Source organism: Oryzias latipes, chromosome 15 (genome assembly GCF_053564925.1).
Source record: "Oryzias latipes strain Hd-rR chromosome 15, Olatipes_Hd-rR_3.1".
In the NCBI taxonomy this organism is placed as follows: domain Eukaryota; kingdom Metazoa; phylum Chordata; class Actinopteri; order Beloniformes; family Adrianichthyidae; genus Oryzias; species Oryzias latipes.
In genome coordinates, this window is record NC_136251.1 from 12,803,434 (window position 1) to 12,827,821 (window position 24,388).

Here is a 24,388-nt window from a genome sequence, read left to right on the forward strand (position 1 = left end):
GGTGTCGCCTACACACCCCATGCGGGCAGCCTTTGTGTGCGAACAGTAGACTAGAGTGCAGCATTAGGGCACTGAACGACAACATCAGCCGAATGTCATAAGTTTGTGTGACAATGTATTCACCACAAGCACAATGGAACAATCAATTTTTGTGAGATCCCCTGAGGTGGCCGTACGAGCCACAAGGGAAATGTAAAGGACAAACTGGGCATGTGACGCGTGTTCATAACGCACTAAACGTGGGTTCTTGAACGCCCATGGTGTTCACACTGGACACACAGAGAGGGGCATGTCCGCCACCTACAGTTGAAAGAGGTTTGGTGCGAAATTTCAAAGCTTTTCACTTCTATTCCGATGTGTGTAAGACTTGGGCTACGTTCACACTGCAGGCTGAAACGACCCAATTCCGATTTTTTTGCCCCTATGCGACCCAATTCCGATCTTTTCATGACAGTCTGAATGACACAGATCCGATCTTTTTAAATGCGACCCAGGCCACTTGGGTTTTCCGTCCTGAATCCGAAACGTATCCGATCTTTTCAATTGCGGCCGCCGTCTGACCGGCCAGGCCAACTAAATCCGAATCGTACGTCATCGATACGCAACAAACGTCATCATTCTGCGTTGAAATAGGCGGGAACGAGAACGTAAACAGCAACCACGGCGGACGATGCTGCAGAGACCCGTCAGTGGAAGGGAAGCAAAGTCACGGATTGGATTAATATTTGGGGTGACAGCACTATTCAGGCAAAACTCCAGGGCTCTTATCGCAACCGGGCGGTTTTTGAAAAAAAAATTAACAGCTTAATGGCTGAGCGTGGTGTTGAACATTTGTCACGAGTACTTTTTTTTCTTTCTCCCCTTCCCGACCGTGGTCAAAAGCGCGGGGGACCCAAGGCGGATCCTCCTCCTCCTCCCTGTTCTGACCATTAGATTCTCCAGGATTCTCCGGAATGGGTTAATAAAGAGTCCATAGCATTTATTCTGGGGGAAACCTTCTTTTATTACCGTTGTCCTTCCTCCGTAACACACAACATGAATGCGCGCCCACACTGCCCCCCCCCCCCCCCCCCCATTCTCTCCCGCTGCACGCGCTCTTCCCCTCTCCCTTACACAAGCGCGCGCGCGTGGGCCCAGTACATACACATTCCCATTCCACAACAGTGGTTACAGACGATCCCGGCTCCAATGCCTTCTTAAAAATGGGAAGATTGTAATTGTGCTGGCCCCTTTGTGAAAATAAATTTATTAATGAAAAAAGAGCTGTTGACAACACTGTTGTTGACATCCATGTTAACGTTAGCTACTTCCGCAAACAACGAGTGAGGTCATTCGACGTTGAGTACTCTTTTGGGCATGCGGGTCAACTCTGGGTCGTTTCACGGTCACACTGTATATCACAAAAGTTCGGATATACTTGGAAATGTGAACGGTCTAGCAAACAATTTGGATTTTTCCAAAAAAATCGGAATTGAGCATTAAGCCCTGCAGTGTGAACGTAGGCTTGGTGTCTGTCACAAAACTCCTGCCGAGCAAACTGCAGGTGGGGGTTGGGGGGGTCACACTTTAGTAAGTTCAAAGGGACGCCATCCATACGTCACTAACAAGTCCAATTCCCTGATTCATTAAAAATAGACCTGGTTTAACATTCAATCCTCGTTCAATGGCAGCACGTTTTGTAAGTAGAACCCCAAAACAGAACATTTCAAAACAGAAATGTAACAATGAGTGAACGCGGGTTTGGATTTTTGAATGCAGGTGCTTGAAATGTGCATTTAAATGGATTTGCAGACGTTTGATTGGAAGTCAAGGGCTGTGTGATCGTAGCCTCAGACACATCTGCGCTTCCTTTAAAATGCAGCCGCTCTATCTACAACCCTCCCAAAACCTGCAGCACCTGTACAGGTCATATATATGGGTGCTTATTTTAATTTTTTTATTGGAACTGGATGGGATACGTCAGCCACTGTGTACAACTGAAATGCTTTTCCATTGTTGTGACTCGGCAAGCGCTTCTGCTGAGTCAGGCTCAGAGGACTGTGGCTTGGAGAGCGGACAGAGCACAAGCCAAGAGGTTAGTTAGCTAGTAACTAAACCAATCAGCCGGTCAACCAAGAACTTAATGAGTGGGTTAACCAGTTGAATAGCGGTCTGCCTTAGACAATGCAAACTTGCCGGTCAATCTACGAACCTGCCTGCCTGCAAACGCGTCCGTCTGTCTGTGGGTCTTAGTGCCTGCCAGCCAGCTTTCTGTAATCAGGTTGTGCTGACGGGGGGGGGCGGCGGAGGATTAGAGCAGCTTTGTGCTGAGAGGAACATTTTGTTTCCCCACTTCCAGCGTCCATGTTGGCCAACCTGACGCCCCGTAATCCTGACAGAGACAGCCAGCGGCAAAGAGCCGCAGAGACAGACAGGCTGACAGACAGACAGACAGGCAGGCAGGACAGAGACTGAGTGACAGATCGACAGACAAAGGAGCTCTGAGGAAGACAGATGGATAGATGAAACATCAACGCAGGAAGACAGGCACAGAGAGAGACAGAAGACTGGAGATGTGGACAGACAGGGGAAGAAAGAGCGGCAGGAGTCCAGAACTGCAGAAAAGTTAACGGCCCAACCGCGTTATAATGAAATGTAAACGGGTTTTATTTAAACAAAGATGGCAGAATAGATCCACTGTGGGCACGGCAGATTACAGAGAAATAAGAGCCGATCTGCTGGAGCTTAATCAACCTCAGTGTGAACACAGCACTGGAACACAAAGCTGGACAACAGAGCAGTGAGCTATCTGATAATCTGGTGCTGCCTCAGAGAATTACTCCCAGTAAAGGAATTAACTGCAGCAGAAATGACTGAGCTGTTCAAACACAGGCACCTTTACTTTAAAAAGCTGGACAACTTCACCCTTTTCCTGAAAACACCAGAAATGAGGCCAATCACAAGAATATCATGTTTAGATCAGGGCTCTGAAACAATCTTTTCTCCCATTTGATGAAAAAAACTTGTTTAAAATTGTAGAGATCTTTGTATTTCTTCCAAATATATTATAACAAATCACCGATTGAAGGATTTTGTAAAAGAATTGTATCCTAATCCATTCAGAAGTATTACAACACAACATTTGCTGTTTGATATATTTGTATTTGAGGGTTGCAAAGATTACCATCTTTCTGACATCAATGTTTCATAGTTTGAAAAATATAAACATAATTCTGTCAGATTAAAGGGGATCTGTTAAATTTTCAGATTTATACCTCACTATAATGTTTGGTCTTTAGAAGACACATGGGCTAAATGAACCCTGCAACAGACTGCCAACACCTCCAGGGTGTAACCCGCTGGATGTCTTGGAGTACCGTATTTGTCAGAGCATAAGACGCACTCAAAATCCCTCAATTTTCTCAAAAGTTTATACTTCGATGCACCATATGGGTGGATTCTGTTTGCGATTACTGACCTGGAACCAATTTCATGGATACACGGTGCTTAAAAATCTGTCAAATATCTTTGTACGACTCGTAAACGACAAAGCTGCAGCACTTGATGGATTGTTGAAGCATCCAGTCAGGAGTCTGGTGGAGTACTGGGCTTCAACATAATGAACTGATAAAATTAGTGTATTGTTTTGTATGTTATGTACTACAATTGTTCAGTGTTGAGTTATTGTGATAAGACACCAAAACTGAAATTGAACAGCAAAATAAATTGTGGATTGTATCTTTTGCTGAATCCATCTTTCTTTTCCCTTTTTTTTAATAAAGCGTCTCGTCTCTCCTGGAAGATCAATGAGTCTCCATTTCACCATGTTGTGTCGAATTAAAAGCAGCAGACAATAAAAGCAATAATAATACAAAGGCTGACATCACAGTGACCCTGAAATGGGCCGGACCAAATCAATAGGCGGGCTGAAATTTCCAATCGTCTTGCAGGGGTAGGTTTACAAGTGCATTGTCGCACATGCACACACACAGACACAGAGTGAGAGACAAAACCTGATCGAGTTTCTTCAGAAGTCTCAGGCTTACAAACACTGACGCCCAAAGGACGAGAGGATGTGACACCCAGAGAATAACAGCAGATCTGACGTTCGTGTACAAGAAAAGAAAAAAAACACACAACAAAAATACAAAGACACACACTGAAACACAAATACATACACAGAAAAGGAAACCGTTGGTGAATGTTTTCATTCATTCATTCAGGCGAGGCCGTCTTAAGGTTGAGTTGTGGAATCTAAACTTTGTCGTCACTTCTTGAAACATTTTGCAGATAATCCAGGTTAACGTCATCAGTCTGACTAAGTTTTTAAAAGTTTTTAAAAAAAGTTTTTAAAAAGACAAGTTCAGGGGAGACAACCCAACTTTTAAAGCACTAATAAAACACAAAAGCACTGATACACACAAATACATGCACAGATACACACTGAAACACTGATACACACAAATACATGCACAGATACACACTGAAACACACAAAAACACGGATACATGCACAGATACACACTGAAACACTGATTCACACAAATACATGCACAGATACAAACTGAAACACACAAAAACACAGATACACACAAATACATGCACAGATACACACTGAAACACACAAAAACACGGATACATGCACACTGAAACACACAAAAACACTGATACACACAAATACATGCACAGACACACTCAAACACACAAAAACACGGATACATGCACAGATACACACTGAAACACTGATACACACAAATGCATGCACAGATACACACTGAAACACTGATACACACAAATACATGCACAGATATACATTGAAACACACAAAAACACTGATTCACACAAATACATGCACAGATACACACTGAAACACACAAAAACACTGATGCACACAAATACATGCACAGATACACACTGAAACACACAAAAACACTGATACATACAAATACATGCACAGATACACACTGAAACACTGAAACACACAAATGCATGCACAGATACACACTGAAACACTGATACACACAAATGCATGCACAGATACACACAAGAACACTGATACACACAAATACATGCACAGATATACATTGAAGCACACAACACATTCATACAAACAAATACATGAATAGACACTGACACACAAAAAAGATACATACAAATACATGCACTGAAACACACTGAAATACACAAAATCACCCATACACACAATACACTGATACACACAAAAACAACCACACATACACAAAAACATAAATACACAAAAGTACTAATACGCACATAGACATGCACAGAAAAACACAGAAACACACAAAAATCCAGACTTAAACACATCGAAAAACACAAAAATACGAAGACAAACTAAAACACACAAAAAACACAGACATAATTGCACAAAAATGCACTGAAACATGCAAAAACCGGGACCCAAGTATAGATTTAAAAACATCCGTACATGTGTTAACAAACAAAAAGAATCATCGCTTTGAGGAAACTTTTTCGTCCCTTCTTTAAGTGATTTTAAACTTTTATTCTGTCTGGTTTTGTCCTAAAGAAAATATAGTAACAGAGAAGAAAACACAAAGTGTTCAAAAAAGGGGGAGGGAGGGAAATCAGAGATAAAGACAAATGAGAGCAGAAACACAAGCTACAGGATAAATATTTAATGCTGTCTGCACTCAAGCAGCCCAAACACACACACACACTAAAGTCAGTGCACAAGCACAACTGTTCATAGCGAGTACTTTCCACCTCTTCTATTTTCAAAATTCATCAGCAAAAAAACCTAATTCATTTTAAAAACATTACAGATCTAAAGAATGTTCTCAACATAAAATCTAGGTTCCCAGAGGAACAAAAGCATTAGTTGGGATTAAGATTCATCAGCAAACGGCTGAAAACAGGGATCGGAGCATGGCGACCCCTGTGAGGTCAAACGTTTCTAAAGCTCCAAGAAAAAAATAAAACTTCATGAGGTCACCGAATTCTGTTGCCATTTTTGACACATAACAAGTCTCCCACAGCTGCTAAAAATAAAAAAAAAGTTGAAGTTGAATCACACAAAGGTTTTGAAAGCCATTTCAGGTTTTTCTCAGCCTGTTACCAACAGCCCAATCATTTTATATGAGTAACTGGATTTAAGAAGACCAAGCAAAAAGATTAAAACAGGGAATAAACTGGATTTTTTCCCCCATACATAATGACCCTCAGATGTCCACAGCCTTTTTCTTTCTACTTTACAATTTGCTCCGCCAAATGATCTTTAAAACTGTTTTTGTGGCACTGCTGATATCCACTGATATCCATCTTTTTATCTACCACACCAGTTTCTTTCTGTCTACAAATATTTTGTTATGATATTACGCAATAGTTCCACCATGATCTGTCTAACTAGTAGTACATTTGCCATTTCTTCCTACAAAAATAGCAAAAATTGAAAAATAATAATATAAAAATCTAAAAAACAAACAAACAAAAACAAAGCTAAGACAAGGTCAGAAAAGTATGAGAGAAGTCTAAAAACCTACACTAAACTATTCACAATATACCAAGATTTTTTTATATGGGGTATCACAATTATAGCATGTGCCATGTTTGCTTCTAACCAAAATGTTCAAAGCTATAAACTTTTTAAAACCTTCAAGCTAAAATTTTAAATTTTAAATGAAACGACACCAACAGGGTTGGCTTCATTCCTTCGTCGATGGGATTGGTAAACTCACCGCTGAGTTCAGGGACTACTGTGAGTTTGAAATTGCAGCATAAAAAAAACTGCAAATGTGTCAAATGCTTATGATTTTGCGATATAATTATACTGAAAATGCCCCAACTGTCAGAATTCTGATTGTGAAGTGCTAGAAAACTTTAAACACCTCATTGGTCACTTTGTTGTTTCTCTTTCTGGTCTCTACAAACCTTTGTCTGATTTGGACGATCCACAGTTGGATGAAATCCTGTCAGGAATTTACACCTCCAAAAAAATCATATCACTCAAACTGAAGCACACCTAAACACACAAGAGGGCCACAAGCTGAAAAAAAAGAAAAAACAAGGTTTCTTATTGGGCCAAAATGAAGCAGTGGGTGATCTCAGTCCGGCGTCTGTCCATATGCATAACCTCATCTCTGACTCACTTTTGATATTCTCCCTTTTCTGCGATTGTTCTAGCAAGAAAAAGGGTTCCGGACAGCAGAATATTATTTAACTTGACATGTATTGAGTATAAAAGGTGAAGGAATGTTATTAATGAGACCAGATTTCATAAAAATGTGAGGACATTCTTTTGGCTGCATTTTCCTCTTCACGGTGTGTCTTTTCAAAATTCTGTTGTATTTGTTGTAAAGAAAGGGATATGAAGGACTTCAGTAAAGATGCTGATCCAGTTAGTGGATTTGTTTAAGCAAATAAGTTGTCCATTTAGATTGTTTCTGGCCCTTAGATCCAGCAGATGTTAAAGAAAAACGTACAAAAAAGAGGTGGAAGTAGGACTTGCAGCAAACAGAAGATGAATGCCAGCAGTTCCGGTAAAAACAGAAAACTGAAACCTAGCCTGAACGCGTGCACGCACACACCATGTGGGTGTGCACGCTGTCAGGTTAGCTCGTTGGGGGGCAGATGTGAACTAAAAGCTTGTATCGAGCGTCTCAACTGCTGCGGCGAGGACGATCCGCTGGGACGAGGAAGAGGAGGAGCAGTCAGGACAAGGACAGAAGGGTGAAGCAAGGAATGACATGAGGACGATGAGTAGGAGGAAGAATGCACTGGCCCTTCAGACAGCCTGAAACTAGACCTGAGGTTTGCCTGTACACAAAAAGACACACACACAATCAAGGGCATGCACACAAACCCAGTGATCACAACAAGGCTGCTCAATATTTGCACACAAATGTACAGCAGGCGCCCGCGTAAACACGACAAAACCATCTGATGCACACACAAACACAGGTGTACAAACACGCACACACAAACACGCCAAAACACAACTTGTCATCCTCTGATTTGACAAGCGACTTCATTCTACATGAAACCAGATCACAGCTCCATTCTGGAGGAAACAGGATTTCTGCGGCAGCTGGCAGTGACATGTTAAACCTCCCGCCTCAGCAGGCCTTCACGCCCCCCCCCCGAGGCCTGACCTAGACCCCCTCCTAGGGATAATAATCAATATAACATCTTGCATTATGACCAAACAGAAAACTACTCAGGGGTTTGTTACAGAGGCTCCTGTTAAGCGGAGCTCCAAACTGTCCTCTCAGGGTTTCAGTCTTCCGAGCTAAAACATCCTGAACATTTTGGAAGCCTTTTTGGGTTAGTTTAGAGACATTGACTAATTAGGAACTAGACTAAGTGAGTGTGACATCATCTATAGAAATGGACTTACTTCAGTCTACAATCAAATGAAGTCAATTCAATCACCATTTCTTTTGCGATACGGACACCACCATGTTGGAGATCCATAAACAGTAATTGGTCCGAATTTACACCCCTTCCACTTGAAAGCAGGTGATCAAACGTTTCGAATGTTTAACGTGAGGCCGCCTACTTTATTGAGGAATCTGGTTGGTCAGCTTTAATGTGAATAAAAATTAGAATAAGCAAGACTATGTAAAAAAAGTCAACAGGTCAAGAAATGTTATTTCTAAAATAACTGAGTAATAGCTGTTTATTTCTCTATAGAAGTCTATCAGATTTTGGCTTCTTGACGCCAGCAGGAACTTCCTGTTTGGAACGTTGGGGGGGGCTTACTCAGCCCAGTTCTCACATACAGTCATGATGTGAGCAGTGTGAAAGCGCTTGAGAACCAGTAAAGTGATGTACAATTGAAGGCCATATATCATTTGACCATTTGCATGGTTGTGCAAATTAAACAGAGTGATGGCAGGAGAAAATCGTAATCAATTGGAATAAAAGTTTTGTTTAATCGGTTGACCCAAGTTCCAAACTGAACGCTCCCCGCAGACAGGCACGGAAGTTCCATGAGTCTCTAAATAAGGAATCCTGTGGGACAACATTCACACACATCATTGGTGTCTTCATGAGATCCAGTTCTTTTGAGAGCGAAGCAGATGTGGGGACTGTTTGGGGAGTAAGAGGAGCTGATCACAAACACACACAATCTGTGTGTGTGTGTGTGTGTGTGTGTGTGTGTTTATGTGCGAGTGTGTGCTGGCTCCTCTGAAGGCCCTGTGGGATGGGATGCTTCACCAGCTGTGTTCTGACACACAGGAACACTGAGGGCCTGGGGACAGCACACACACACACAGCTCAGATCACATGTGTGCACTCAACCATATCTAGATGAGGAGCAAACAAACTAATGGATATGCATACAAACACTGCTCTGCCGCACAACATGACTAACATGGTCTTCTGTTCAGATGTATTTATATCTTTGTGTGCAGACCGACACTTCCAGTGCTGAAGGCAGCGAGGTCCACATCAGAGTGGGCTTTTATTATTTGATGAGATAAAACAAATGTAATGACATAAACTGAGAAATTAAGCACAACAGGTACACAAAACTGGAAAATCTTTTTCTAAACAATCCCAGAGTGACGATGAGGAAGGTAGAAAGACGAAGAGGTGTACCTATTTGTCCAGGGAACAGACACTTGACCTGGTTTCTGAGAGCGGCTCTGGGCTGAAAAACAGCCAAACACACATATAAGCACACACCCGCACACATGTGTGCGTGGCTTTATTCTGGGCTAAAAGCTGCGTATGTAGAGACGATCGAATAAAACGTTAAAAACACAAACAAACACACTGCCGATGGCGCAGTCTCTCCACGTGTTTGTGTCATTTCCTGTGGAGTTTGGTGTTCCTATGAATCTTCAGGAAAACACAGATAAAAACAGGTTTTAGAGTCAGCAGATAAGCTCAGAGCCTGTTTGAACAATTAGGGGGTTGGGTCATTTTAACCAGAAAAATAAAACCTTAAGAAGTGACCTCTGATCCATTCAGACTTTAACCAACACTGACCACCTTAAGAGAGATATTTGACCTGATGAACAGCTGCGTGAAAAACACTAAGAAGCAATAAGTCTGCATAGCATTTGTGCAAAACAGGAACTGCGAGGATCAATACCTCTGTTTTAACATATCAGCTAATAAAAATGAAAAAAAAACAGAATACTGGATAATACTCATGACATACTTCTTCACTGTATGTTATTATTGTGTATTGAAACTTTTTTTCTTACTTTTTCAACAGACAGTTAGAAAACTGGAACGATATTAAAAGCAAATAGAAGATGGATAAAAATGGAAGACTTATAGATAATGTTAAAAACAGAATTAGAAGATGAAAAGAAGCAATAAAAAGAGAATAAAAAGAAAACGGGACAAAAAGAAGAAGTACAAGTAGTCCAAGGACTCCAATAGCATGACTTCTCCTGGTCTGGTAAAGCATTGGTAACAATTTTCTTTTGCTTTTTAATATAAAAACTTAAAACATTTATTTTGACAGTTATGGGGAAAATGCCTCTAGATTAAAATGCATTTAGTCCCCCTCCAATTATCTTTTGTTCTATTCAAAAAAAGTTTCCAGTAGTCTTTTAATTTTGATGATGCCGTTTTTAACCACAATCAAAAAACCTGAGTCATTTTCTAGGACAAAGTTTCTGCAGAGCGCCAAGAAGTTCATTAGAAATTCACATGTGAGTGGTGTGCAGGACCACTGGTCGGGGTAACCCCGCCCCATCCTTAATTAGAAAATGAAATGACATTTTTAAAAATTCAATGAAAATTGTGTTTTTTTGTGGGTTTTTAACATGTTCTTATCATATTTTTCTGATGATGGAGGACATATAACAAAAATGAAGATTAAACTTGCATTTCTGAATATTTCTTTATTCAAATTGTTGTGAATCAGCAGCAGAGGAAAAAATGCGGTTTGAAAAAGATCATAGTTACGCACAAACTACAATTGACAGGCCACAACCTTCCTGCTCCGCCCCATTCGGATGCATCCACTTGAAGTCCACTAGATCCATGTACGACTTTGTTTTCCTCGTCTGAGCTCACACCTGTACGGTTGGATAGCTCACCTTTTTTGTTGCAGCTGTAACATTGGTTTGAGGGTGTGAAGGGGCTGTATGACAGCGGGAGTGCATATGAAGAAAGAGATTATGGGTAGTCAGGACAGGCTTCCCCCGCACAAACAGTGCCACTCCTGCTAAACTCTGCTACTCTGCAGAAATTTTGTCCTAGACATAGTTTTGGCAAAAAAAAACACAATAATAATTGAGAGACCACTGGGAATAGACAATACAATAGATCAAATCAGTGTCAGAATAATTATAATATATGGTCCGGTATTGCATGTAAACTTGCTGTAAAACCTTCATCCCATATGGATTGCTAGAAATAGCACAAATCTGTTCAAAAAAGATGATTCACAAGTTTTCTACAAATTAGCTGGACGTTAGAAGTCAACCCAAGCAAACTTTAAATCTAAAGAAATCAGAAACTCAGGTTTCCTTTGTGACTCATCAGTACAGATTCGATTTCATCATTTCAAATTTCTCTGAGTGTTTCTGAATGATCTGATCAGAAGAGCCTCTTCAGACAAAATCCTTTGCTGTAGTTAAAGCAATGGTCTCAGTCAGATTCAGCGAATGGGGAAACTTTATCTGCCATTGATTTGGGGTTCACAGTCCTCACTGCTGTGTCTGACAGAAGAAAAGCAACTCAATGATAAATGAGACCAAACCACAATGGAAAACTCAGCAGATCGTCTCCTATTTGTTTTTCAGATTCATTTCTCAGGATGGAGGTTTTTTTTGACACCACTAAACACTTACCTATGAATTATCAAAGAAAAAAAGCAACATAGGAAAGAGCAGATGAAAATGCCATTTGGTACTTCTGTTAGCAGAGACCATTGACTGAGAACTGGACTGAGTGACCCCCCCCCCCCCCCCTCTCTCCCAGGTTTCAAACAGGAAGTACCTGCTGGCTCCAAGAAGCCAAAATCCCATAGACCTCTATAGAGAAACAAACAGCTGTTACTCAGTCATTCTGTTGGTCAGATTAACTCATTCTTGCTCAGATAGTTTTACATTGTCTTGAGAATATTCTTTTTAATGTTTCTATAACTAAGGTTATTTAAATCATAAACTGACCAATGAGACACCTCAATAAAAGCATGTGGTCTGACGCTGAATATTATTAACATTTGATTGACAGATTCTTGCAAGCCAGCTTTCAGGTGGTTGGGGGTGTGTGGCCTTCCAACAAGCTTAGCCTTGATAGGCGAGAGTTGTTCCCACAGAAATGTTGACTCAGACCGACTTGGACCAATCACTGCTGACTGACAATGTCTGGTACCAACAAAATGGTGTCCATTGTGTGAAAAAATGCAGTCTGAATAGACTTGATTATGTTGTCCATATACAGTTAGTGGTTTTACCCAGCACAGAAATGCATAAATGCACTGCATACAGGAGACAAAAGATCTGTATTTAAAGTGAGCTTCAAAGGCAAAACTCCTGAATATAAAAATACAGACATTTGAAGAGTCCAAAAAAACAGTACAAAGGCTAGGAAGCTAAAGAGAAAAGGGCTTGGTCACCCAAAGATTTTTGTCTGCACCTTTCTCCCCTAAAAGGTAAACGCTTGCTGAGCTTTTAAAGTTAAAAACAAAACTCCAAAGTTAAATTTTTAAAGTTTGGCTGGTAACTTTCTGACAGACACCCTTACAAATATTTCAAGATAACCGTACAACACACTCAACAATCGTTAGTTCTATTTACAAGACATCTCTAAAAACGGCCGTACAGGCCTTAAAGGAAATTCCAGACACATCTGTGCTTCCTTTAAGATGCCGTCACTCATTTCTATGACCCTCCACCGGCCTGAACAACCGATAAACATGTAGTGCCCGTACAGGTCAACACCACGTACAGGTGCATGTGACTCAGGCTTTAAGATCAAGCACAACATAGTCGATCACAAACAAGTCTAAGAAGAAACCTACACATTATCCTAGTTCTGTACATTAGCCCACACAGCTAGCGCTCACAGGGTGAAGACAAGGCACAGAAAGTCAGTTAAAATTCAAAATTGTGTTCAGGTGCAACTATATGTGCAAGAAAGAAGAGACGATCTGGAGATTCAGAGGGACGAGAGTGCAGATCAAAGTGCTGCTGTGTGTGTTTGTTTAGTCCGGTTCCAAAGAGCTGACATCTTTGCTTTGTCAAAGGCTGAAAACTGATCTGGTTGTCCACTGCACAATTTGATCCGGTAGAACCGGGCTGCTCGCATACGCTCACATTCAGTTCTGTAGAATCATCAGTAGATTACATTTCAGCAACAATGCAACAACCGCTCTGCTTGAACAGCATCAACACAACCTGCTCTTTCTACGCACAAATGTGACGGCTTTTACCTATGACGGTTCTTTGTGTTAATCAAGGAAAGGATTTCAACGAAGTCCAGCGTCTTTGAAAGCTTTCAAATGAGAATATTTATTATGCACCAGTCAAGATGGGGAAAAAATCCACAAAGGAGAAATACATGTAGTTTATAGGACAAGTCAATTTGCAATCATCCCTATGTGTATTACTTACTGCCTGTGTGTCAGACATTACCCATTTATCTTACCATAATTTACACTGGTTTAAGTTTGCAATGTTAGCTCACTATTTGGAATGAAAGACATCTAAGGACAACTTTGAATAAAAAAATATAAGAAGAAATATGATGAATGTGACTTTGCTGATATTACCAAAATTTTGTGATCAGTTTCTACAACATATCTATTAGTATCACTGTTTTTGGTTTAGATTAAAGGTCTGTGAGTGTTTTCCAGTTGTAACATTCTTTTTTATTGAGGTGTTGCTGTGTCTTTATTTATTCATGCATCTTCTTGTACAATAGCTGTATTCTGCAAAAAAACTTGAATGATAAAAAAACTATGGAGAAGATTTGCAAGATTTGTTGTAAAATGATCCAAAGCAACAGTTGTTGTTGTTGTTCACCCTTCAGAATGTCCCTTCAGGGGTCGCTACAGCGAATCAGCTTTCATTGTTTTGCACAGGTGGTTTGGCAGAGATTTCTATGCTGGATGCCCTTCCTGACACAACCCTGTATTTTATCCGGGCTGGGGTCCGGCACAGGGAGACCCAGAGTTGGGCGCCCCTCGTGGCTACATAGTTAGGCAGTAGCATGAAGGGTCTTGCCCAAGCTCACGCTGGATGGAGCTCATTGGTGCACACCCTGGATGGACATTCAGAAGCAACACTTTCCAACAGACTGAAGGAAATGGTTTGAGAAACTGGATTAAACTCTGCTGTGTTTCTCCAACGAGCTGTTGGACGCACCTGACTTGGTTGGGATGCAGCAGCTGAGCGCTGAGCAGGAGGTCAGCAGGAGCGAGGATAGAGGAGCAACAGCTTGGTAATTTCTGTCAGCGCTTCACGGGTCAACAGGTTTGCTGCTTCACCACATCCAGTAAAGCACGCAAAGTCTATACCATCGCGTGTGTGTTTGCGTGTGTGTGTGCGGCATGATTTACATGTCAGTTAAGCCCACAGTCATGAGCTAATGGGGCCAGAGTGAGTGTGTGTGCATGTGTGTGTGCGTTCCTATAGAACCACTGAATCTTTGTGCGAGTTGTTGTGGCAGTCGCTCTGGAAAAATGGTATTAAACTTGGACAGGGAGGTCAGCGGGGGCGTGTGCGTATGCTGAGTTTGTGTGTTTGCATGTGCACAGTGCCACTTCTACGTGGCTCATGCTTGATTTAAAGGGCAGAAATCATCAGCTATGGGCTTTAGAGCTCCGCTGCTTAAAATACCCCCAACAATATTAAACATTTAGTCGAACGCAACCAGACCTTCTAGGATTGAACAGAATCAGTTCAGACAAGGGGAAGGGAAAAGCGGGGGGGGGGGGGGGGGTCTAAAGCTTTTGTTACAGCATTGCTTAGGCTCTAAAATATCTCCTTGATAAGGCAAATGGTGTTAAAATTAAAAGGTCCTTGGATTATTAAGGTTTTACACACTCACGCACACACACACACACACACACAAGGTACAAAACATCTTTTTTTCAATCATCTCTCAGCATTTTTGAAGAGCCATGCAAGTCATTACTTTATCACCAAACACACCACATTATATAAAAACTGAAAAACATCTCAACATTTTCCACTTATTATCCCTTCAGAAATGCATTTATCTTAGATCCAACAACGATGTAAAACATAATCGTGTGTGAAGGTCAAGTGCAGCCGGAGTTTAATTATCAGGTCTCTCTACCAGGTCAAAGGAAACATTGTCACAATTAACCAGATTTAGAGAACTGGAGGAGCATAAATGTCTCCAGCCTCATCCCGCCGTCTCTTGAGTAACATCCACGAAGAGGAAATGACACCAGAGCATCTGGTCCAGATAGGCAGCACTTTGATTATCCGTTTAAATGGACCCCGTGGTCAGCTGACCGTCAGGCTCCTCCCACATTCAGAAAACCATGCATTGGGTCTCTGCTCTGTGTGTACTGTCTGCTAAGCCGTTAGTCATGAGCTAATGGGGCCAGAGATGATGCATGTGAGCGTGCACATGTGTGTCTCCACTGCAGAGGGCAGGCCTATGCGCTCTGAACGGACTGGGCTTTGCCTGTGTCAGTGTGTCAGTTGCTCTGGAACATGGAATTATGCAAACAAAAAAAGGAGGTCAGGGGGTTTGTCCATGCATGTGTGTGCATGCAAGTGTGTAAGTGCGTGTGTATGTGTGTGCAGGGACTGCCTTCTATACGTCTTATGCTCCACTTAAACTGAAGGCGGTGTGCACTGGAGGCACTGCATGTGCACGTTTTCAAACATACAAAGGGGTCTGACTGAATGAACCAATGAAGTCATAGAGAGTGTTATTTGGTCATTGTTTTATTTAATAAATAATGTTATTTATTTTATTCAAAGGACCATTTATGAATGAAACTTTATTCATATAGCACACACCAAGAGATCTAAAATGGGAACAAAACTTTTAAACTAAAAACTCTAGAATGTTCCGTTTTGGAATATAATTTTTCATATAAATGTTTTCATCTACATTCCATGTTATATCATTCTCACTTCATGCATCTGCTCCTGGTCCGGCCCTTCTATCGAATTTTAGTACCCAATGTGGCCCGCGAATTAAAATAATTGCCCACCCCTGCACTAGGGGATATTTTTAACCCTTAAAAACCACAGCTGTAGTTCCAGAGTTGACATTCTTTTGACTACCCTAACTCTTTAACCGTTTACACAATCAATGTAAAACAGCTTTAAATGCAACACTTTACAGCAGTGAAGTACTTATGCAGTCAATGAAAATCAGCTGATCCTATCGGAAAGGAAAGTTGCTTTTTACCGTTATGCAAAGCCGATACGAAGAACCATTTTTTCTGCGCATCAAAGGCAACTGAATTACATTGATTACATAAACGATTGAAGAGTTATGGTCTGTCCAAAATTGTGTGGTATTTACGTGTCGCTGGTGAATACTCCGGTGAGAAAGGGTTAACATTTTCAAGTCAAATATTTCTAGATTTGTATTACCTATGGGTAACTCTGTTGTCCTCTCCTTCACAGGTTGAGTCTCAGTGTCATTCTTGACTCTTCACACTATTTTTCTTACATATTAGTAATTTCAAAACAGCAGCATTTTTTCTACCTATCAAATATCAAATGAATCCTGCAGTATCTTGCACCTTCTACCATTGGTCCATGCAGAAGTCACATTCTGTTTTGGTATCTCACATAGCTCTGTTCATTAGCTTCTTTGGTTCAAAACTCAAAGTGGTTACGATTACATTTATGGACCAGAAATATCGTGCATTTTGTGGTGCAGCCACCAAATTTGTCATGTACCTTGTACCATGTATCCCCTCTTTCAGAAATGCACATTTGGGATATTGGATTTCTATTTGACCCAGTCTCAACACTATCGGTTGTTGCACAAAAGGCAGTTTTCTAACTTGAATGTTTACCTAGGGATAAAACAATAACGATATTCATCATGGTATAACTTTTGCTCAATAAAAGAATCAATCTATCACAAGAGTCCGAAATTAAAACTCGCCAGTGGCAAGCACTTTCTCCTCTTGCCAAGTTAAGGTTAGAGGGTTAGTCGCCACATGGCGAGTAAACATTTGCGTGAACTTAGTCATGTTTATTAGTCCTCCTTTTGGGAAATTTATTTTGTCCTCTCCTTGTATCAAGCACACGATACAAGGAGAGGACTAACGCACGCGAAGGAAGACACCACCAAGGTCAATTCACTTATGGGGTGTTTAGGGGTGGAACATGCAGCAATTTTAAAACAGTATCCAGTAAGAACTGAAGGACAAAACAGCCTCACTTACAGCAGCAAGAGATAGTTTGATAAAAAGTGTTGATTTGTAGACAGCGCTAGCGCTGTTGTTAGATGCTTATGCTATGATGGCATCGATGCTTTGCTAACGAGCTATTCAGTCTGTCACCTAAATGTAAACACGGACCGATTTAAAGTCGGATAGTAATTTCAAGGACCGGCATATAAGATGGACATTAATATAAAGCTGTATTTTATAAATATAACAACACTGTGTTTCAATATCTTCTTTGTAGAATTACAGAGTTACACCAAAAACTGTGACCTGTCAGATGTCCCTTGTCGGAGCTGCAGCTTTATTGTCAATGATATATAATGACAATAATCAAAAACATTATACTGTTTTCAGGCTGTCTTTTTGTAATGATTCAATATAAAATGTAATAAACTGCAAGCAGAATTAAATCTTTTTTGTTTTCTCAGCGTGTTTGAATTTGAGTTTACAGTTAGAAGACAATAAAGAAGTGTTTATATCTATTTTTAATTACTTTAATGCAATTTTATTTTCCAACCCCCCCCCCCCCCCCCCCCCCCCCGTGTGGAGGTATTAGTTATTTAAAATCTGACAAAAACAGAGTAATGTGGACTTCAAATTGTGTTGAAGGCATGTTCCTTATAAAACTGGAAATACTACCAACCTTTGTTATCACCTGAAGCAGAGCCACCAAATATGTTCAATCTCAGACTGAAGAAACGATGATTCTCCAGCAAAAACAACAAAGGTAAGACCTGTTTAAAGTGAAAAATTATGTATATCTACACAACCTGCTGATGATTACTCTCTCATGAGCAGAGTGTTCACATTTGACAAATACAGTTATTTGGTTTATATCGTTATTGCCTGATATTAAAACACTATATAGGGATTTAAAAACATGTCCGTCACCCAGCCCTAGGGGTGCCTACAGAATAATATAATGATATACATTATATTTATTTATTATACATATTTTATCATCTTGGATTTGCTTTTCTTAAACGGGGGTCTATCAGCTACAATCGTGTCAAATTTTGTACCACAAAATCCAACACTTAATAACCGCATCAACTACCTGCCGCCTTGGTCCTTTCCAAACCGCCCTCACCGATAACATCACTTCTGTCCTAAAGCACCACACTGTCCGCCTGTCCATCTCAAAAATGTAATTCAGACCCTTCTTCTCAGTTTGAAATTTCTTCCAAACCAAACCCCTTCATATCTCCCTCATCTCCTCCAGTTCCATCTATCCTCCTGCACCCTTTATATCATCCTCTGGTTCTCTCCTCTCCACTCTATCTGCTTGTGTTTCCATCATGGGGTGGGGAGCATTCAGAAGATCTGCCCCTTATCTTTGGAACATCTATTGCGGGACCTCCGCACCATTAACCCCCAATCAGTGTTTAAATCATGACCTAAAAGTCCCTTTTTTAGGTTAGGTTAAGGGAAAACAAACTAAAAACTTAGTTTGCTTCACTCTGATAAGACCTTTAATTACTTTTATTGGCATCACAATTTAAATCAATCGAGCAGATAGTGTGGATCTTTGCAGATTGGCTTCATGGTGCTGCTCTAACCTGTGTTTCAACAGGTGATGTTAGCTTCACTGCTGTATTGATCACATGGTGAAAGACCCCGATCAAAAACCCCCGAAAAAAAAAAAGATTTAAGTCTTAATGTGTGAAGATGTTAGCAGCGGCCAAAACACAAGCGTGTTTGTGTGCAACCACAGGCTAATGAGGTGGAAGACAAACACTCAGCGCTCCACATCATGAGGGCTTTTAGCCAACAGCGCAGGACATGAAGTGATCTCATTAGGCCTGGCACAAGTGTGCACGCACACACGGCGATGAGCGACCACGGTCTGACAGTCAGGGGGTTTGATTGACAACTGAGAAAAGAATGGAGATAATAAAGGAGCTCTACTGAGAGCAGACCAGAGAAGCTGGCAGCTTCCTGGACCAACATCTGGCTTAATCCAAGAAACACAAACAGAAGCGAGGGGAAGAACAAACATCAGATTTCGGCTAAAGTTTTAAAGCGGGGCGGACCCAGAGGTCATTTAATCACAAGCTCAGCAGCTGGGAAACAAACAGGATCAGAGGAAGACTTTATATAATAGCTGGTGCTTAAAGTTGACATTTTGTCCCGGGTGTGGCCCGTCAGCGCTCTGCGGGTGAAGGTTTAAGTCCGAATAGCACATCAAACATCAGCAGGGTGCTGGGAGCTGGCAAAGGAGATTTAAGGGTGTAATCTGGAGCAGCACTGGCAGCAGGGAGAGGATGTGTTTAACATGAACCCAGATTATGGTTTGTTTCAAAAATAAAACATTTGACTTTGACTTCTGATTGAGTGTCTGTGGTCTTGAAAGGGGGGGGTCAGCAGGAAGTTGACAAGATGGGGTGTGGGTCGCGGTCTGCTTCGTTGTTCTTATCGAGCTCAGCATTGATTGTGGTGTTGCCTTCTCCTCTCTGATCAATGCCCCTGCTCTCCGCTTCCTGTCTGCGCGACACCCGACGCCGCCTGCGCACTCGGCGATTCTGTGTTGTGCCGGCAGAGCGACTGCGGCAGGGTCGGGTTTCCTCCTGTTTCTTTTCGCAGCAGCCTTTTCCCGGGCCGCGGACTCCCCGAGAGGATCTCGGGTTGGCGGCAGAGACGGGCCTGGCTGAGGAGAAACACGCCGTCTCGCCGCTCGTCTGACTGCGACTAATATGTGCATGTTTACACACAAATTCATTCGCAGTACACACAAACAAGCCCAGTAGCTTCAGAAAGTCCAGACCCGAGCACAGCTGATCAAATCTAACGGCAGGATCTTTTTGTTTTTTAGATTCCACTTAAAAAAAATAGAACTGAGCAGCTGCATTTGAGTAAAACGAGGGTCACGCTAACAGAAACATAACAGTTTGTAGTCAGAAGTTTGAAAGTTTTAAATTTTCTGATGACAAACACCCAAACAGCTAAAGCCAACATTAACGGGGTTTCCTACTTTCTTCACAGCAAGACTTCTTCAAAAATACGCCAAATCTATAAACTATTTCCACCATCGCTGAAGACCTTCAATGACTTTGACCTGAATGAAGTGTGAGTCATTCTTCTTTGCTGCACAGCTACCATCAGAAAATCAATACTAAGTCCAGGGGAATCCTGAAATCTGGTTTTCTACCAACTTCTATGAGCTAAATCGAATAAAAAAGCAGATAAAAACATTTCTATCTGACAAAATGTTGGACTTTACAGTTTTTGTCTGTTTAGACTCAAAAAACCCTATTCTTGATGTAGAATACCAACATGGCAGCTTTTACTCAAAGTGAAACATTAACTTCTGTTTACTGTGGTACCAGAAAACTCTTTTAAAGCGCCCTTCCAGGAAAAAACTTTTTGTTTGTAAAAAATTGTTTTTCTTTACAGTCAGTGTCTGCATCCCTCTCCCCAAAGCTCTGGATGAATCCTCCACCCGTCCTGCACATGATTCTTAACAGGATTCTTTTTTTTTTTTTTTAACTCAGTAGATAGAATTTTTTTCTCAATCTTTTACCTCTTAATGTCAACGTTTGTTCATGTCCAAACGTTGTGATTTTTTGTTGAATTTTAGATTGTGTCCGAATTCCCTCACTAAATAGTTAGAACACTATAGGGTGTTCGCCTTTTGGTCAGGATGTCCGAATCTACGATGACAAAAACCCCTTAAAATGTCTCAGAAGTCTCTGCAAAACACTAGTGTGAATCGATGCTCACTAGATTGGGGAATAAAAACCACAATCAATTGCATTAGAACAGTCTCAATTTATTTTTTGATAAATCATGCGAGTCTTCATCACCCAAGCACAGCAGATTTATATAAAGTTTTAGTAAAATGTTCCTATTTCTCAGGTTTTTACTTTAGCAAATGTGTGACATAGGCCTGCACAATATTCCGCAAATTTATCGTTATCGCAAGATCAAGCTGTGCAATATGCATATCGTAAAACACAGCAAAAATTGCAATAAATCTTTACCTTAAATGTGCTAAAACAATCTTATGGCAGATTAAATTATTTAATGAATCAAATAAATCCCTTTATGCATTTGACCAATCGGATAGACCCTTTAACGTTGTTGACCAATCGGATGGAGCCCTTTTATGTTAGATGTTCCCTCCTATGTCAACGAGGGTCATTTGGAGTACAATTCTTAAACTGTTGCCAGAAAATGGGAATGATGTTTTTGGTTGTTTCGCTATTTGTTTATATACCGTAAATTATATCGTTATCGCAATATTAATCCCTCATATCGCATATCGCAAGTTTTCCTCATATCGTTCAGCCCTAGTGTGACATCATATTTGCCGTTTATAGACAGTAGTAAGCATGTGTCTGAATTGTATTAAAATCCAGGGCACTTGGTGGTTCTTCACTTTAAATTCTCTTTGCTGTCAGGAAGAAGTGAGTGAATCTGATTCAGTTTTCTAAGGTGTTTAATTCCACTTTTAAAGAAGGACAAGGAAAGATGGACACAGATGGGTACATTTGTCTGCTGCTTTCACATCCTACATGAGAAACACAACACTGAAAGAGGATCGACTACACTACTCTAAGAGCACAATAAAAGACCAAAGCAGCCAAATTCAGATTGTCTTTTGGAAAAAGAGGAACAAATAATTCATCAATATCACCTCTGAACATAGTGCTCTACTGATAGAAACTGAATGGAGAGGATGACTGTTGTTCCTATGCTGGCCTTTAACTTATAGAGCCCAACCTTCTGATAGTTCCCTGATACTCTTTTACTACTCTCCAGTATTAGAAGGTTGAGTACTAAATCACTTGAACGTGCCCTCGGTTCTTTAAAATCCCTAGGTTTTTGGGGGAGAACGGTCCCATCTTTAAGATCCCACCTGAAGTTTTCTGTCAGGCAGCTGTGGTTGGAATTCTAGCATTTTCCAGGCTTTTTAAGAAGTGAGAATGAAATCCCACTGATATCAGAGAGCATCCAGTTTAGTTTCGATGGGAGCATTCCTGGTTGTAGTTGCCCCTACTGTGTGTCAAAAGGGGTGGTGTGGGGGGTGGAGCCACTGCAGACACAACAGATGTGTTCTGTGTGCTGCAGCACTTGCAGGGATGGACCATTCAAAGCCCCTTAAACAGAGACCCGCAGTGCAGCAACAGCGCCGCTCCAGCCCCCCGTGGTCAGTGGGGCTTCATTCAAAGAGCGCTTCTGTTCACACAAATACGCAGCTGCTGTCAGTCTGCGTTTGCAGTGTGTGGACAGGTATCTGTGTTCGTTAACGTCCGAGTCTGGAAGAGTGTGCGTCGCTGTCAGTCACTGCACATCTGTGTCTGTGTGTCAGTTTGCATGTGTCTATCTGCATGTCACTCTGCCTGCATGTGTATGTGTGTGTGTGTGTGTGTGTGTGTGCTTACCCATGCTGTTGGTGGAGCTGCACCACATCAGCAGACAGCCGGTGCACAGCAGGTTGAGCGCCCCGAACAGCAGGATCCTCCATGACTGAGAACAAACAACAACAGAGCGTTCAGGTTCATTACAACAAGCAGAGGCTGGTGTCCGGCTGAAGGCCCAACTCAGCGCCGCTCACAGCGGGAGGGAGGGAGGAGCTCACAACAACAAAAAAAAAGTTAGGAATGTTCTGGATGTTAATTTGTATAATTTGTATAAATTATACAATTTGGGGTGTGGGGGGGGGGGGGGGGATCCTCTGAAAACAGTAAAAACCTTTGAAGTTTTTTAAGCTAAATATCTTCAGATGATAATATACCAGTATATCTCAAAAAATGTGGTCTAGAGGTACAAATTTTGGTGTGATGGATAAATATCCTTCCTTCAATACAGTTCTGTGTGTAAGGTACACAATATATGGTGATGATTAACAGGATTTGACAGGCTTTTATGTTTGACTTTGCCATAAATGCAAGTGTGAAGGGATCTCTTAGGATAGATTTTCAAACTAAACTCGTACGAAGGTCCTTTTTTCAAAAGTTTAAAAACCACTCCACTGAAAATCATGTTTTCTTGTTTTTAACATGCTCTTGTAGCACATTTTTCCTGATGGAGGTCATATACAGTGGTGGACAAAATTGTTGGTACCCCTCAGTTAAAGAAAGAAAGTCCACAATGCTCACTGAAATGACTTGAAACGTTCAAAAGTAACAATAAATTAAAATTGATTGAAAATTAAATAATCAAAATCAGTCATTACTTTTGAGCTGTTGATTAACAGAAATATTTAAAAAAAATAATGAAATATGGCTGTACAAAAATGATGGTACCCATAACTTAATATCTTGTTGCACAACCTTTTGAGACAATCACTGCAATGAAACGGTTTCTGTATTTGTCAATGAGCCTTCTGCACCTGTCCACAGGTATTTTGGCCCACTCCTCATGAGCAAACTGCTCCAGTTGTCTCAGGTTTGACGGGTGTCTTCTCCAAATGGCATGTTTCAGCTCCTTCCACAAATGTTCAATGGGATTCAGATCTGGGCTCATAGAAGGCAACTTCAGAATAGTCCAACGCTTTTCTCTTAGCCATTCTTGGGGGTTTGGCTGTGTGTTTTGGATCGTTGTCCTGTTGGAAGACCCATGACCTGCGACTGAGACCAAGCTTTCCGACACTAGGCAGCACATTTCTATCCAGAATGCCTTGATTATCTTGAGATTTCATTTTACCTTGCACATGTTGAAGACACCCTGTGCCAGATGCAGCAAAGCAGCCCCAAAACAGAACTGAGCCTCCTCCATGTTTCACAGTAGGGACAGTGTTCTTTTGGTTGGATGATTCATTTTTGAGTGTATGAACATAGAGCTGATGTGCCTTACCAAAAAGCTCCAGTTTTGTCTCATCTATCCAAAGGACATTTTCCCAGAAGGTTTGTGGCTTGTCAACATGCATTTTTGCAAATTCCGGTCTGGCTTTTTTATGATTTCCTTTTAACAGTGGTGTCCTCTTTGGTCGTCTCCCATGAAGTCCACTCTGGCTCAAACAACGACGAATGGTGCGATCTGACACTGATGTACCTTGATCTAGGAGTTCACCTTTAATGTCTTTGGAGGTTGTTCTGGGCTCTTTGGATACAGTTGGAAC

At 41.2% G+C, this 24,388-nt stretch overlaps 1 protein-coding gene across 2 annotated transcripts in view; it reads right to left on the reverse strand.

The window, feature by feature from the left end:
- The window catches only part of slc30a6 (solute carrier family 30 member 6), an 80,348-nt gene that overhangs the window by 44,541 nt on the left and 11,419 nt on the right, over positions 1 to 24,388 (reverse strand). For both annotated transcript variants that reach the window (XM_023963160.2, XM_023963159.2), the window contains exon 4: positions 22,710 to 22,794. In XM_023963160.2, the coding sequence (XP_023818928.1) occupies positions 22,710 to 22,794 (85 nt within the window). The remainder of the gene's footprint in view (positions 1 to 22,709; positions 22,795 to 24,388) is intronic.